Source organism: Blennius ocellaris, assembly GCF_963422515.1.
Source record: "Blennius ocellaris genome assembly, chromosome: 24".
Lineage (NCBI taxonomy): Eukaryota > Metazoa > Chordata > Actinopteri > Blenniiformes > Blenniidae > Blennius > Blennius ocellaris.
In genome coordinates, this window is record NC_137673.1 from 8,616,774 (window position 1) to 8,631,785 (window position 15,012).

The 15,012-nt window shown below is 42.5% G+C and overlaps 2 protein-coding genes across 2 annotated transcripts; one reads left to right on the top strand and one right to left on the bottom strand.

Moving 5' to 3' along the window:
* Positions 1 to 280: 280 nt before the first annotated feature.
* Positions 281 to 9,313, top strand: LOC308147850 (secretin receptor-like; the record flags this gene model as incomplete). Its single annotated transcript, XM_080520185.1, has 12 exons — positions 281 to 352; positions 477 to 534; positions 1,525 to 1,638; positions 1,729 to 1,835; positions 3,542 to 3,651; positions 3,719 to 3,851; positions 4,537 to 4,829; positions 4,909 to 4,978; positions 5,925 to 6,016; positions 6,999 to 7,137; positions 8,736 to 8,777; positions 8,854 to 9,313. 12 exons carry the CDS (start codon positions 281 to 283, stop codon positions 9,049 to 9,051), a joined length of 1,428 nt encoding a protein of 475 aa, XP_080376311.1. The 3' UTR covers positions 9,052 to 9,313.
* A 3,795-nt stretch (positions 9,314 to 13,108) lies between these two features.
* On the bottom strand, positions 13,109 to 14,575 carry LOC308147605 (acyl-CoA-binding protein-like). Its single transcript, XM_080519855.1, has 4 exons — positions 14,557 to 14,575; positions 14,329 to 14,446; positions 13,359 to 13,421; positions 13,109 to 13,283 (listed from the first exon to the last, which is right to left on the bottom strand). The coding sequence occupies exons 1-4, from the start codon at positions 14,560 to 14,562 to the stop codon at positions 13,138 to 13,140; spliced, it is 333 nt and encodes a 110-aa protein (XP_080375981.1). The 5' UTR covers positions 14,563 to 14,575; the 3' UTR covers positions 13,109 to 13,137.
* Between the last annotated feature and the right edge of the window lie 437 nt (positions 14,576 to 15,012).

The following is a 15,012-nucleotide window of genomic DNA, read 5'->3' on the forward strand; positions in this document are numbered from 1 at the left end:
AATCAAACACTTGCGTTGTTAGGCGACGCTGAAGGGGCGGGGTTAGGGGGGGTGGGGGCGGGACTTGAGCGCTCTGGGCGGCAGCGATTGGCTGAGCGCGTGCCCTCTTAAATTCTGTCAATCATCCGGAGTGAGACGGAGAGAGAGACTTTTCAGAGTTGCAAACACTCCGAACAAAAAACCTCTTCCGTTTTTCTTGGGTTAGAAAATGTAGAATAATTTAAAAAAAAAATAATAATACAGGAAATAAAAATATGCGTGTTGGATTCCGGACATCTCGATGAGGAAAAGAAGCATCCTGACTGACATGCTGCAAAAAGTTGCACTCATTTGGGTGTTACTTCTCCCCCAGGTATGAAAACAACTGCTTTGATTGAGATGTATATATATATATATATATATATATATATATACACTTGATTTATTTGTTCTGTTTGCAGGGAAAGTCATCTCCTGGTTGTTACCCTCAACTTCAGCTTATAAACGAAGAGGAAAAGTGCCTGAAAGAGTTATTAAAGACACACAAAGCCACTGGTAAGTCTGTGATTTCTTGTATATAATCATGTATATATGTCCTCTTGTTATAAGTCTTCAAATATATAAAATGCAATTTGAGTTTCATTGAGGAAAAACTCCAAAATAAGTCTTTGTCGTAAAGCGTTTGAACGCATAGAAATGTTGTGCTATCTTTTACTGCTCTCTAGTGGTTAAACGCGGTACTGCAGCGTGTCAGTTTACTCCAGTTTAAATGACATCATTGAACGAATTTTCTTTTTCACACTTTTTAAAATATCGAGTCCTTCGTTGAATGTATTAAAACCAGTAAACATTGTATTTGTCTTGTATCTGCTCATAAAACAGAATCAGTGTGAACTTCAAAGGGAACATTTCCTTTCTATTCCTCTTTTATTTTTCCCCTTTTTTCTCATTTCCAGTCTTTTGTTCTTTTCTTTCAACCTCTCTTTCTTCCTTTTTCTTGATATCTCCCCCTTTAGTTTGTCTTCATTTTCAATTGTTTTTCTTTTTTCTCAGTTTTTTTATCCCTCGTTTATTCCCCCCCCCCCCCCCCCCCTTTTCTACTTTCCTGCCTCCGGTTCTTTTTACTCGACTTTCACCTTGGTCTCATACGTTTCCCTCTTTCCTTCAATCCTTTGTTTTTCCTCCTTTCTCTTTGTTCTGCTTTTACCTTCATTCTTTCCTTTCCATATTTTTGTTCATTTCCCCCCACTATTTTACCACTTTCTTTTTCTTTTTTAATTACTTCCTTTCCCCTCCTCCATTTATTTTTCATTTCCGCATTATTTTCCTAATTGCTACATCTTTTTCTTTACCTTTCATTCTTTTTTGACCTTATTTTCTCCCTCTTTTTCTATCTTACATGAGCAATTGCAATACTTTTATTTTCCCTTATTTGTTTTTGTAAGTTTGTTCACAATTTTAAAAAAAATAAATAAATAAAATAGTAATTCCTGTGACTGTGCTAACAGAATAAAAGCTGTGATGTTTGCGGTTGTCCGTCTTCAGGGAACGACTCCGGCGTCCACTGTGTGGGAATGTGGGACGAGTTGAACTGCTGGCCTCCCGCCGCTCTGGGACAGACCGTGTCTCAGCCGTGTCCGGACGTCTTCGGCTCGGACGGTAACGCAGAGACGACGCAACACGCTGAGAAGCGTCGGTTTTGCATTTCAAGATGCTTTTGTTTTGTTCAATAAAAAAATGAAATTGCAGGAGAGGTGCGTCGGAACTGTTCCAGCGGCGGCTGGACCGACCTGCTCGTCCCACACGAGGACGCCTGCGGCTACGCCTTCAACGAAACGCTGCACTTCCTCGCAGGGGTTTGTTGATGCAGGCCCCCCGTTTCCACGACAACCGGGGTCACCGCAAATCTATTTTGTTTTTGTTTTTTTAAACATTCGAGGGATCTGTTTGCAATGATAGCGGCGCTCGGGTCCACTGCAACCGTAACTTTCTTATGCCAGCGCACAAGGCCGAACTTTTCTTTCACACTTTCACTGTAGTTTTATAGTCCGTAGTGGTAGTTTATCATCTATATTAGTAGTTTTATAGTCCGTAGTGGTAGTTTATCATCTATATTAGTAGTTTTATAGTCCGTAGTGGTAGTTTTATGATCCATATTGGTAGTTTTATAGTCCTTAGTGGTAGTTTATCATCCATATTGGTAGTTTTCTAGTCCGTAGTGGTAGTTTTATGATCCATATTGGTAGTTTTATAGTCCGTAGTGGTAGTTAATCATCTATATTGGTAGTTTTATAGTCCGTAGTGGTAGTTTTATGATCCATATTGGTAGTTTTATAGTCCGTAGTGGTAGTTAATCATCTATATTGGTAGTTTTATAGTCCGTAGTGGTAGTTTTATGATCCATATTGGTAGTTTTATAGTCCGTAGTGGTAGTTTTATGATCCATATTGGTAGTTTTATAGTCCATAGTGGTAGTTTATCACCCATATTGGTAGTTTTCTAGTCCGTAGTGGTAGTTTTATGATCCATATTGGTAGTTTTCTAGTCCGTAGTGGTAGTTTATCATCCATATTGGTAGTTTTCTAGTCCTTAGTGGTAGTTTATCATCCATATTGGTCGTTTTCTAGTCCTTAGTGGTAGTTTATCATCCATATTGGTAGTTTTCTGGTCTGTAGTGGTAGTTTTATGATCCATATTGGTAGTTTTCTAGTCCTTAGTGGTAGTTTTATCAACCATATTGGTAGTTTTATAGTCCGATGTGGTAGTTTTATGATCCATATTGGTAGTTTTCTAGTCCTTAGTGGTAGTTTTATCAACCATATTGGTAGTTTTATAGTCCGATGTGGTAGTTTTATCAACCATATTGGTAGTTTTATAGTCCGATGTGGTAGTTTTGTCAACCATACTGGTAGTTTTATAGTTGAGATTCAACCCTGATAGCATCCAATTTGCCGTCAGTACATACAAATGCCGGGTTCTCTCAACTTTCTTTACGTTTATAGCAAATCGTTCTCCACACCCGTCTGTGTGGTGTCATTACAAAAACAAGCAACAGCGCCCCCCCGTGGCCCAGGATACTCACTACACTGTTGTCAGCGTGTGCTGCTGCAGTGTAAACCCAACACTTTTCCATAATGGTCAGGGTGTCATCGCATGCAACGCTGCCATACAAACGGGGCCATAATAACAAGTGGCTACGAGATGATCTGCATTTCCCCGGGCAAATGCATGATAGTGTGAATGCTGCTGGCAAACTGTAATGCTACATGCGGCCGGTAGACTGTAATGCTTTGTCCTGCCGGCCCGTCTCTGGTCTGGAGTGAGAGTTGAAACTTATGCAACTTTTTGAAATGCTACATGCGGCAGGTAAACTATAATGCTTTGTCCTGGCGACCCGTCTCTGGTCTATAGTGAGGGTTTAAACTTGTGCAACTTTTTGAAAATGTGCAACTTTTTGAAAATGTGACTTTTTGACTTTTTGTTTGCCGTACAAACGGGGCCATAATAACAAGTGGCTATTCATGTGAAGGATAGCTTTGGTTCATAACGACTTCCTGGACAGTCCTCAGGCTCCCACATGTACTTCTCCTACGTGAAGACGATGTACACGGCCGGCTACACGCTCTCCTTCGTCTCTCTCGTCATCGCCGTCGCCATATTCGCCGCCTTCAGGTGAGACAGTTCCGGCGCCGCGCACGCGCGACGCTTTCGCCCTCCAGACTAAAGCGCCTGTGTGCAGGAAGCTGCACTGCGCCAGGAACTACATCCACATCCAGCTCTTCGTCTCCTTCATGGCGAGAGCCGCCTTCATCTTCGTCAGAGACGCTCTGCTGTTCGCCGATGAGGACCTGTATCACTGCGACTACTACCCGGTCAGTGTTCGCCTCGGGAGATTCAGGACGTGGCCATATTGACTACTTTTTAAAATTTGTGTCGAGCCGCTAAACATGTTCATTATCTGAAAAGATATACGTTTTATGTTTATGCAGCAATTTTAGCCTCTGCAGATGTTTGGTTATTTGTAATTGTTGGGAATTTTGTAACGTTAGAGCAGTTCTAAATAATCCAGACCTTTAATGTTTGTTTGCCTTTTTCAAATGTCTATTTTTATGTTCTCCATTTTTCTTTCATTTATTGCCTTTATCTTTTTTTTTTGCGGGTTTTTTTTTTTTAACTATTTTGTTTTTTCTTCTTATTTTCTTTATTTCTATTTTCCCATGTTTCCTCATTCTTTACTTGGAACTATTGCTGTCTTTTTCTTTCTTTGCTCCATTTTAATTTGTGGGTTTTCCTTCTTTATTTTCCCTTTGTTAATTTTCCTTTAATTTCTTTTCCTTTTTGTTATTTGGTCATTTTTTTCCTTTTCCCTTCATTTTTTTTTCTTTTTCAGCCTTTTCCTTTGATTTGCCCATTTTAAAAAGGACCAGTTTAAATATTTAATTTAACCATTTTCTTTAAAAAAAAAAAAAAAGGTCTTTATTCCAGCTATTCTGCCTGCGTTGCCTTGTTTCGCCGTTTTAGAAAGTCAATCTTTGCGGCGCCCGATCCCTCCACCAGGTGGCGTGCAAGGTGGTGCTGATGTTGTCCAACTACTCCATCCTGGCCAACTACAGCTGGCTGCTGGTGGAGGGCCACTTCCTGTTCACGCTGGTGAGCCGCTCCTTCTTCTCGCTGCGGAAGCACCTGGCGTGCTACGTCGTCCTGAGCTGGGGTAGGCCCACTCTCCCCGCACGCCGCACGCCGCCGCCGCCTCCCGCGTTCAAGGGTTTAACTCCGCCTCCTCACGCAGGCGCGCCGCTGATCGTCATCGCCTCCTGGGGGTGCGCCAAGTTCGTCTACGAGGACGAAGGGTGAGAGGTGGGGCGTCTTCCGCTCGTCCACGTTGGCGTGCCGGCGGTGGGTGTGACGTGTCGCTTGTTTTCTCCCAAGCTGCTGGGAAACCCGGCGACACGAGTGGATCTGGTGGATCCTCCGGGTGCCCGTCCTGCTCGCCATCTCCGTAAAGCTGCACGCCAACACCGCCGTCCAACACAATTCCTCATTTTCTCCCTTTTTCCTTTCATCTCTTTTCCCATTTCCTTTTATTTCTTTTGTTGTATTTAAAAAAAAACAACAAATCCCTTTAATTTCTTTTCCTATTTCTTCCATTTTTTATCCCTTCTTTTACTTTTATTTTGTAATCCTATTTTTTCTCCCTTTTCCCTTTAATTTCTTCCCTTTTTTGTTGTTTTTCCTTTTTCTAATCCTATTTTTTTCTCCCTTTTTCCTTTCATCCCTTTTCCCCTTTAATTTCTTGTCCTATTTCTTCCCTGTTTTTTTTCTATTAATTATTTTTATCCTATTTTTATTTTTTCTATATTTTTTCCTCCCTTTTCCCTTTAATTTCTTCCCATTTCTTTCCTTTTGAATTTTCTAATCCTATTTTTTTCTCCCTTTTTCCTTTCATCCCATTTTTATTTTTTCTCCCTTTTTCCTTTAATCTCATCAAATTTCTTCCCCGTTTTGGGTTTTTTTTCCTATTAATTATTTTTATCCTATTTTTTCTTTTTTCCTCCCATTTTCCGAATTTTTTTTTAATCCTTTTTCCTTGTACATTTGTACCTTTTGTCTTTTCTTTTCCTTTGATTTTTTTCCTTCTGTTTTTCTTGTTTTCTTTAGTCTTCTACCCTTCTCATTTCATTTTTTTCCTCTTTCATTTTCCCTTTTTGTATTTTTAACTTCTTTATCCTTGTTTTATTTCCCATTTTCCTATATATTTCTACCTTTTTTTCTGATTATTTTCATTTTTTTACTGTGTCGCTCATTGATTTTTATGTTTTTCACGGAATCACGAAGCGGGTTAATTAAAATAAACACATACTGAGGTTTACATTCAGGACGTTTCATAGATACAATTTAGGTCCATTTCATTTCCCCAAAAATGTGAATTTTTTTCTCCATTTCAGATGAACCTGGTGTTTTTCTTGGGCGTTTTGAGGATCCTGGTGAGCAAGCTCAGAATGCCCGACGCACAGAGGAACGAACTCAGCCAGTACAAGTGAGTCTGATACGTCCAGCTTTTTTTAAACGGTTTCCAGAGTGGAGAATTTTAAAACAAAATTGACATGCAAATGGCGAATTTGTGGAACTCGACGAGGGAGAAATACTATGGTTTTGTCTGTACTCTGCCTGATTTCGCCTTCCTCGCACCAGGAGGCACCAGTAACTGTATTTAAAGCGAATTATTAAAAGTGGAAAAAAAAAAAAAGGTTTGAACCTCAGTTTACAAACTTACAATTGTTTGAGCACCGATAAATTATTAAAATAAATAAAAAAAATTGCAATAAAAGTAGTCAATTCTATGATGAAACTTGCAATGATTTGCTGCATTTGCAAAAAATACCTGAAATAAAGTCGAACAAAATATATCTGCTGTAGTCAATAACGTGCTGCATTGTCAAAATTAAAATTAGAATATATCTATAGTGAACTCTACATACAATTTTGCTCCAGTTAAAAATACTTTTTAAATAATTATTCATTGTCCTCTTTAAAAAATAAAAAGTTACATCTAAGTTTCAAAAGTATTTACTGCACCCATGAAAGTTTAGATTTAAATATACTCATCTCCAAGGTGCAACTTAATTATTCAGTGCATCTATATAAAATACATAAATAAATCAAACAAAAGTCAAATCTACAGTGCAACTTTTTTTTCCTGTTGTCATATTCTGAAATAAATAAGCTAGCAAATTTTAAGATGCAACTATTTTAATTAATTAAAATTAGTTGAGTCCTTTCCTGCTGTCGTAAAAAAACAACAACAAAAAAACCAATTTAAATAAAGTGGAATTTGTGAATTCTGCCATGCAAAAATTATACTAAATAAATTAAGTTACAGTGTAACTTTGCTGCGGCCATAAAGGGAAAAACAAATAAATCATTCTAAATAAATGAAATGGCGAATTTGTGGAACTCGTCGAGGGAGAAATACTATGGTTTTGGTTGTACTCTGCTTGATTTGGCCTTCCTCGCACCAGGAGGCTGATCAAATCCACCTTCTTCCTGGTGGCTCTGTTCGGCCTGCACTACGTCCTGTTTGTCTTCTTACCCGTGGAGGTCAGCAGCTCCGTCTTCAGGGTCTGGACCATCGCCGAGCTGGCTCTGTCGTCCACGCAGGTACAAGACGGCAGCATACGGTGGCCCTGAAGTGCAAACCACAACAACAAATCACTAAACACAACTGCAAATTGAAAAACACAACTGCAAATTAAAACACAACACAAATGAAAAAACAGAACTGCAAATGGAAAAACACAACAACAAATTGAAAAACACAACTGCAAATGAAAAAACACAACACAAATGAAAAAACACAACACAAATAAAAAAACACAACACAAATGAAAAAGCACAACACAAATAAAAAAACACAACTGCAAATTGAAAAACACAACTGCAAATCAAAAAACACAACACAAATGAAAAAACACAACACAAATAAAAAAACACAACACAAATGAAAAAGCACAACACAAATGAAAAAACACAACTGCAAATCAAAAAACACAACACAAATGAAAAAACACAACACAAATATAAAAACACAACACAAATGAAAAAGCACAACACAAATGAAAAAGCACAACACAAATGAAAAAACACAACTGCAAATTGAAAAACACAACAAATTGAAAAACTGCAAATTAAAAAACACAACTGCAAATTAAAAAACACAACTGCAAATGAAAAACACAACACAAATGAAAAACACAACACAAATGAAAAAACACAACTGCAAATGAAAAAACACAACAAATAAAAAAACACAACTGCAAATGAAAAAACACAACACAAGTGAAAAAACACAACACATTAACTTAAACGGAAAAGGTAGGAACCAGTTGGCAGAAAGAGACATCGCTGTTTGGACGACGGGACCCTGCCGCTTTATGAACCGGAAGTCATTTCACTCGTGGCGCGTTTGGATTCGAGAGGAGAAAATACCAAGGAACAATGTTTTGTCCAAGCTGCGGGAAAGAGTTGGTGGAGGAGTCACCAAACCTTTGCCACAGCTGCTGCAAATATATCTCTTTCTGCCAACTGGTTCCTACCTTTTCCGTTTAAGTTAATGTGTTGTGTTTTTTCACTTGTGTTGTGTTTTTTAATTTGTGTTGTGTTTTTTCATTTGAGTTGTGTTTTTTCATTTGTGTTGTGTTTTTCAATTTGCAGTTGTGTTTAGTGATTTGTTGTTGTGGTTTGCACTTCAGGGCCACCGTACATTTGGACAAACAATTCTAGAAGTCATGCTTGGCGATGACATACTTGCAAGTACGTACTTGCCAAGTATGTGTCTGAGTACACACTTGGCAACAATGCCTACTTGTATACTTTGCAAGTGCTTACTTTACAAGTACGCACAAGTGCATAAGTATGAACTTGGCAAGTATGTACTTTTTCTACGTGCAAGTACGTACTCACCAAGTACATGAGTATGTACTCGCATACTTGTAATTGAGAAACAGCCCGAGTCTCTGGTCGTTTCCCAACTCCAAGTTCTTGGCGAGTTTCTTGGTTCTTAGAAGTACGAACTTTCAGAATTTATCGTGGAATTTCTAGCAATGCATTATGGGTAATTTCCCCCACACACAAGTCTGGTCTTGATGCGTACCTTGACAAAGCGGGCGTGAATTGGATCGGTTGTTTCACAAATATGCAAAAATGCAGAGTACGGGCAAAGTAACGACGTGACTCATGGCAGCTGTGTGTTCTCGCAGGGCTTCGTGGTCGCCGTGCTCTACTGCTTCATGAACGGCGAGGTGAGAGCAGCTCACGGACGGTGGAAGGGACGCTTGGAAGTCGTCCACCACCTGAAGTGTCCTGTCTCTCGTTCAGGTGCAGCACGAGTTTGAGAGGAGGTGGAGGAGGTGGAGGCTGAGTCAGCACCTGCCCAGCCGGCGTTGGCAGTGGCGGCGGCGGCGGCGGCAGCAACACGGATCCATCAGCCACAGCGGGTCGCCTCACACGCAGGTCTCCCTGCTGCCCTACAGCCTGGCGGCGGGCGGAACGCCTGCGGACACGGCAGAGACATGAATCAAGTGGTGTTAGTCAGCGTATGTCTCAGCCGCTACGTTTCAGTGAGACAAAGGATAGATAGATAAATACTTTAATGATCTCCAAGAGAAATTCACATTTTTTTTTTTTTTTTAAGGTAGATAAAGAAGAAAGTTCGGCTGCCGAAAAAAAAGGTCTTCTTCGTCAAGATATTTCATGCTGCCAAGAAGAAGCTGGATAAACTTGCAGGCCACGCCCCCTCACAGCGGGCCACGCCCCCTCAAAGCAGGCACGATTTTAACTTTCAACTGCACGGCTTATTTCTGGCTTCAAATGTTTTCAGAAATATATATTTCGCTGAACTGTTTCAGTAATAAAAAAAAAAGAGTCCGTTTTGGGTCCGAAACGCCACGTTGGTCCGGTGTTGACGTTTTTAACTGCAGGTGCTGACAGCCCAGAGTGATGCGTTCAGGTGCATTGTGTAAACTCCGATCCGCTACATGCCAACAAGCTTCGGGGCTCATATAGTAGAGCAGCTATATGCTAAGACCGTCTGGGCTCACACATTAGCGAGGCTACATGCTAAGACCGTCTGGGCTCACACATTCGCGAGGCTACATGCTAAGACCGTCTGGGCTCACACATTAGCGAGGCTACATGCTAAGACCGTCTGGGCTCACACATTAGGGAGGCTACATGCTAAGGCCGTCTAGGCTCACACATTAGCGAAGCTACATGCTAAGACCGTCTGGGCTCACACATTAGGGAGGCTACATGCTAAGACCGTCTAGGCTCACACATTAGCGAAGCTACATGCTAAGACCGTCTGGGCTCACACATTAGCGAGGCTACATGCTAAGACCGTCTGGGCTCACACATTAGGGAGGCTACATGCTAAGGCCGTCTAGGCTCACACATTAGCGAAGCTACATGCTAAGACCGTCTGGGCTCACACATTAGGGAGGCTACATGCTAAGACCGTCTGGGCTCACACATTAGCGAAGCTACATGCTAAGACCGTCTGGGCTCACACATTAGCGAGGCTACATGCTAAGACCGTCTGGGCTCACACATTAGCGAGGCTACATGCTAAGACCGTCTAGGCTCACACATTAGCGAAGCTACATGCTAAGACCGTCTGGGCTCACACATTAGTGAGGCTACATGCTAAGACCGTCTGGGCTCACACATTAGCGAGGCTACATGCTACGACCGCCTGGGCTCACACATTAGCGAGGCTATATGCTAAGACCATCTAGGCTCACACATTAGCGAAGCTGCATGCTAAGACCATCTGGGCTCACACATTAGCGAGGCTACATGCTACGACCGTCTGGGCTCACACATTAGCGAGGCTATATGCTAAGACCATCTAGGCTCACACATTAGCGAAGCTGCATGCTAAGACCGTCTGGGCTCACACATTAACGAGGCTCACACATTAGGGAGGCTACATGCTAAGACCGTCTAGACTCACACATTAGCGAAGCTACATGCTAAGACCGTCTGGGCTCACACATTAGCGAGGCTACATGCTACGACCGTCTGGGCTCACACATTAGCGAGGCTATATGCTAAGACCATCTAGGCTCACACATTAGCGAAGCTGCATGCTAAGACCATCTGGGCTCACACATTAGCGAGGCTACATGCTACGACCGTCTGGGCTCACACATTAGCGAAGCTGCATGCTAAGACCGTCTGGGCTCACACATTAACGAGGCTCACACATTAGGGAGGCTACATGCTAAGACCGTCTAGGCTCACACATTAGCGAAGCTACATGCTAAGACCGTCTGGGCTCACACATTAGGTAGGCTACATGCTATGACCGTCTGGGCTCACACATTAGCGAGGCTACATGCTAAGACCGTCTGGGCTCACACATTAGCGAGGGTACATGCTAAGACCGTCTGGGCTCACACATTAGCGAGGCTACATGCTATGACCGTCTGGGCTCACACATTAGCGAGGCTACATGCTAGGACCGTCTGGGCTCACACATTAGCGAGGCTACATGCTAAGACAGTCTGGGCTCACACATTAACAAGGCTACATGCTAAGACCATCTGGGCTCACACATTAGCGAAGCTACATGCTAAGACCGTCTGGGTTCACACATTAGCGAGGCTACATGCTAAGACCGTCTGGGCTCACACATTAGGGAGGCTACATGCTAAGACCGTCTGGGCTCACACATTAGCGAGGCTACATACTAAGACCGTCTGGGCTCACACATTAGCGAGGCTAAATGCTAAGACCGTCTGGGTTCACACATTAGCGAGGCTACACACTAAGACCGTCCGGGCTCACACATTAGCGAGGCTACATGCTAAGACAGTCTGGGTTCACACATTAGCGAGGCTACATGCTAATACAGTCTGGGTTCACACATTAGCGAGGCTACATGCTAAGACCGCCTGGGTTCACACATTAGCGAGGCTACATGCTAATACAGTCTGGGTTCACACATTAGCGAGGCTACATGCTAAGACCGCCTGGGTTCACACATTAGCGGGGCACACACATTAGGGAGGCTACATGCTAAGACCGTCTGGGCTCACACATTAGCGAAGCTACATGCTAAGACCGTCTGGGCTCACACATTAGCGAGGCTACATGCTAAGACCGTCTGGGCTCACACATTAGCGAGGCTACATGCTAAGACCGTCTGGGCTCACACATTAGCGAGGGTACATGCTATGACCGTCTGGGCTCACACATTAGCGAGGCTACATGCTAGGACCGTCTGGGCTCACACATTAGCGAGGCTACATGCTAAGACAGTCTGGGTTCACACATTAACAAGGCTACATGCTAAGACCGTCTGGGCTCACACATTAGCGAGGCTACATGCGAAGACCGTCTAGGCTCACACATTAGCGAAGCTACATGCTAAGACCGTCTGGGCTCATACATTAGGGAGGCTACATGCTAAGACCGTCTGGGCTCACACATTAGCGAGGCTACATGCTAAGACCGTCTGGGCTCACACATTAGCGAGGCTAAACGCTAAGACCGTCCGGGCTCACACATTAGCGAGGCTACACGCTAAGACCGTCCGGGCTCACACATTAGCGAGGCTACATGCTAAGACAGTCTGGGTTCACACATTAGCGAGGCTACATGCTAATACAGTCTGGGTTCACACATTAGCGAGGCTACATGCTAAGATCGCCTGGGTTCACACATTAGCGGGGCGCACACATTAGGGAGGCTACATGCTAAGACCGTCTGGGCTCACACATTAGCGAGGCTACATGCTAAGACCATCTGGGTTCACACATTAGCGAGGCTACACGCTAAGACCGTCCGGGCTCACACATTAGCGAGGCTACACGCTAAGACAGTCTGGGTTCACACATTAGCGAGGCTACATGCTAATACAGTCTGGGTTCACACATTAGCGAGGCTACATGCTAAGACAGTCTGGGTTCACACATTAGCGAGGCTACATGCTAAGACAGTCTGGGTTCACACATTAGCGAGGCTACATGCTAATACAGTCTGGGTTCACACATTAGAGAGGCTACATGCTAAGACCGCCTGGGTTCACACATTAGCGGGGCGCACACATTAGGGAGGCTACATACTAAGACCGTCTGGGCTAACACATTAGCGAGGCTACATGCTAAGACCGTCTGGTTTCACACATTAGTGAGGCTACACGCTAAGACCGTCTGGGCTCACACATTAGCGTGGCTACACGCTAAGACCGTCTGGGTTCACACATTAGTGAGGCTACACGCTAAGACCGTCCGGGCTCACACATTAGCGAGGCTACATGCTAAGACAGTCTGGGTTCACACATTAGCGAGGCTACATGCTAATACAGTCTGGGTTCACACATTAGCGAGGCTACATGCTAAGACCGTCTGGGTTCACACATTAGTGAGGCTACACGCTAAGACCGTCCGGGCTCACACATTAGCGAGGCTACATGCTAAGACAGTCTGATCAAAATGTTTCAGGTACGCAAATCCATACAAGTGATAAATAGAAAGTATAATTAACTCACAAAAAGCAAAAGGTGATGGGGGGGTGGGGGGGGGGGGTTATAGGAACACCTCAAGCTCGAGAACAAACAACAATCAGATTCTGGTGAGTCGAATCAGTGAAGAACTTTTATTGTGGATTAGCCATCAGTTGCTCAGTGCAGCCGGGAAGTGTTAAGAGTTTCTCCTGGGAAACGACGTCTAACATTCCATATTTCTTCTTGAGCTTCTCGACCAGGTCAACGTACTGCTGCTTCGCTTCGTCTTGAGTCAGACCTGAGAGAACAAACACGTCACCGTCGTCACATGTGGAGAATTTAGCTACTGGTGGAGAATTTGAGAGTTTCTCACCTTTTTTTGGGTTCCACGCGTCCCATTTAGCTTTTCCTGCGATGTCCAGCCACCCCGGACGCTCTGTGAACCGGCCATGTGAGAAAACGCCTCAATACTGAGCTGCAGATCCAACATCCAACATTTCTTTTATTATATTTTATTGGTTCATTTTCATTGCGTGTTTGTTTTTTATTTATTTATTTATTTTTGCTGTTGCAAAAATATTTAGATAAATATTAAATACTTTAGAGAAATACATGAAAAGTGTTAATAGTAATCATTTATATGACAATAAACTAACCAAAAACATAAACTACAATAATAATGTAAGTAAATACTGTTAACAAATATTACGTAGTAAATGATAAATATTGAAATAATAAAAATACTAAATAATATCATTTGTAAACATATTCACTTTAAACAATATTAAAAACACATTTAAAAACTTTCTATAAAAATTATTAATGTAAAAGTACTGTGTTGCTAATATTAACACAAATTATACACTAATGCTAATAATAACATATAGTAACAATATAGTAAATTTTACATAAAAAAATCAGCTAAATATAAAATGTGTGCCGGAACTGCTTATTTACTCAATTTTGGCTAAACAATAATACAATAACTGATAGAAAAGTTAATTATATTTATTAAAATAAGTAAAACAACATTGATGCTGCTGCGACTGATCAACTTGAAATGTTCATGGTAAATCAGAAGAAATGTGGAATTACTGATGATGATAAAAACAACAATGCTAAAATAATCTCTTCCCCTCTGATCGTTGATCGTTATTGAGTCAGTAGTTGGTTCAGAAGACAAAACAACACATCTTGCGTGGCGATCTGTCCGGGTATCGCTGATCTGGAGACACTGAACTTGTCCGACCACATTTCCCGCCCTGTGAGTTCACATCGGAGCTGTCCACCGTCCCTCCACCGTCCCGCCACCGTCCCTCCACCGTCCCTCCACCCGGGCTCACCTGTAGTCAAGTCTCCCTTCGTGGCCTGCTTGAACAAACCGTACAGCCCACTCAGCTCGTCCTTCCCGGGCCTCACCTTCAGGATCTTCGCCTCCTCCACTGCTCTTTCGAAAGCCTCCTAGGGGGAGAATTGACATTTGATCTCACTCGCGTGCTTCATTCCAGCATTCAGGTGAAGTTCGAGCTCGCAACATTCCTGACACGTCGTTTTAAGAGAGACGAACTTACAGTCATGTCTGCGACTGGAGAGGAACACACCTTTATTAGGACTCCCTCAGGTGAGTCGACCAACAAGTCCTGCGGGGGGCGGGGCTACGAAGCAAGGGGCGGGGCTGGGGACACATGGGCGTGGCTAACAGCAAAAACTACGCAGTTGAATGAAATAAACCAGGAAACTGAAGGCACATTTAAAGATTGGATTAATGGCCTCAAAAACACACAGACCAACTGTAACTGTCTTTAAAGCAAATTATTAAAAGTGAAAAAAATAAAAAGGTTTGAACCCCAGTTATGACAAAGTTTACAACTTACAATTGTTTGAGCACCCATAAATTATTAAAATAAAAAAAATTGTAATAAAAGTAGTCAATTCTATGATTAAACTTGCAAAAATTTGCGGCATCTGCAAAAAAAACCGAAAATAAAGTCGAATAAAATATATCTGCTGTAGTCAACTCTGCAATA

Excerpts from the sequence above, each read along its gene's own strand:
- LOC308147605 (XM_080519855.1), bottom strand. Across the intron at positions 13,422-14,328 it reads GAAGGGAGACTTGACTACAG|AGCGTCCGGGGTGGCTGGAC; the intron begins GTGAGCCCGGGT and ends GCCGGTTCACAG. Across the intron at positions 13,284-13,358 it reads CGCGTGGAACCCAAAAAAAG|GTCTGACTCAAGACGAAGCG; the intron begins GTGAGAAACTCT and ends TTGTTCTCTCAG.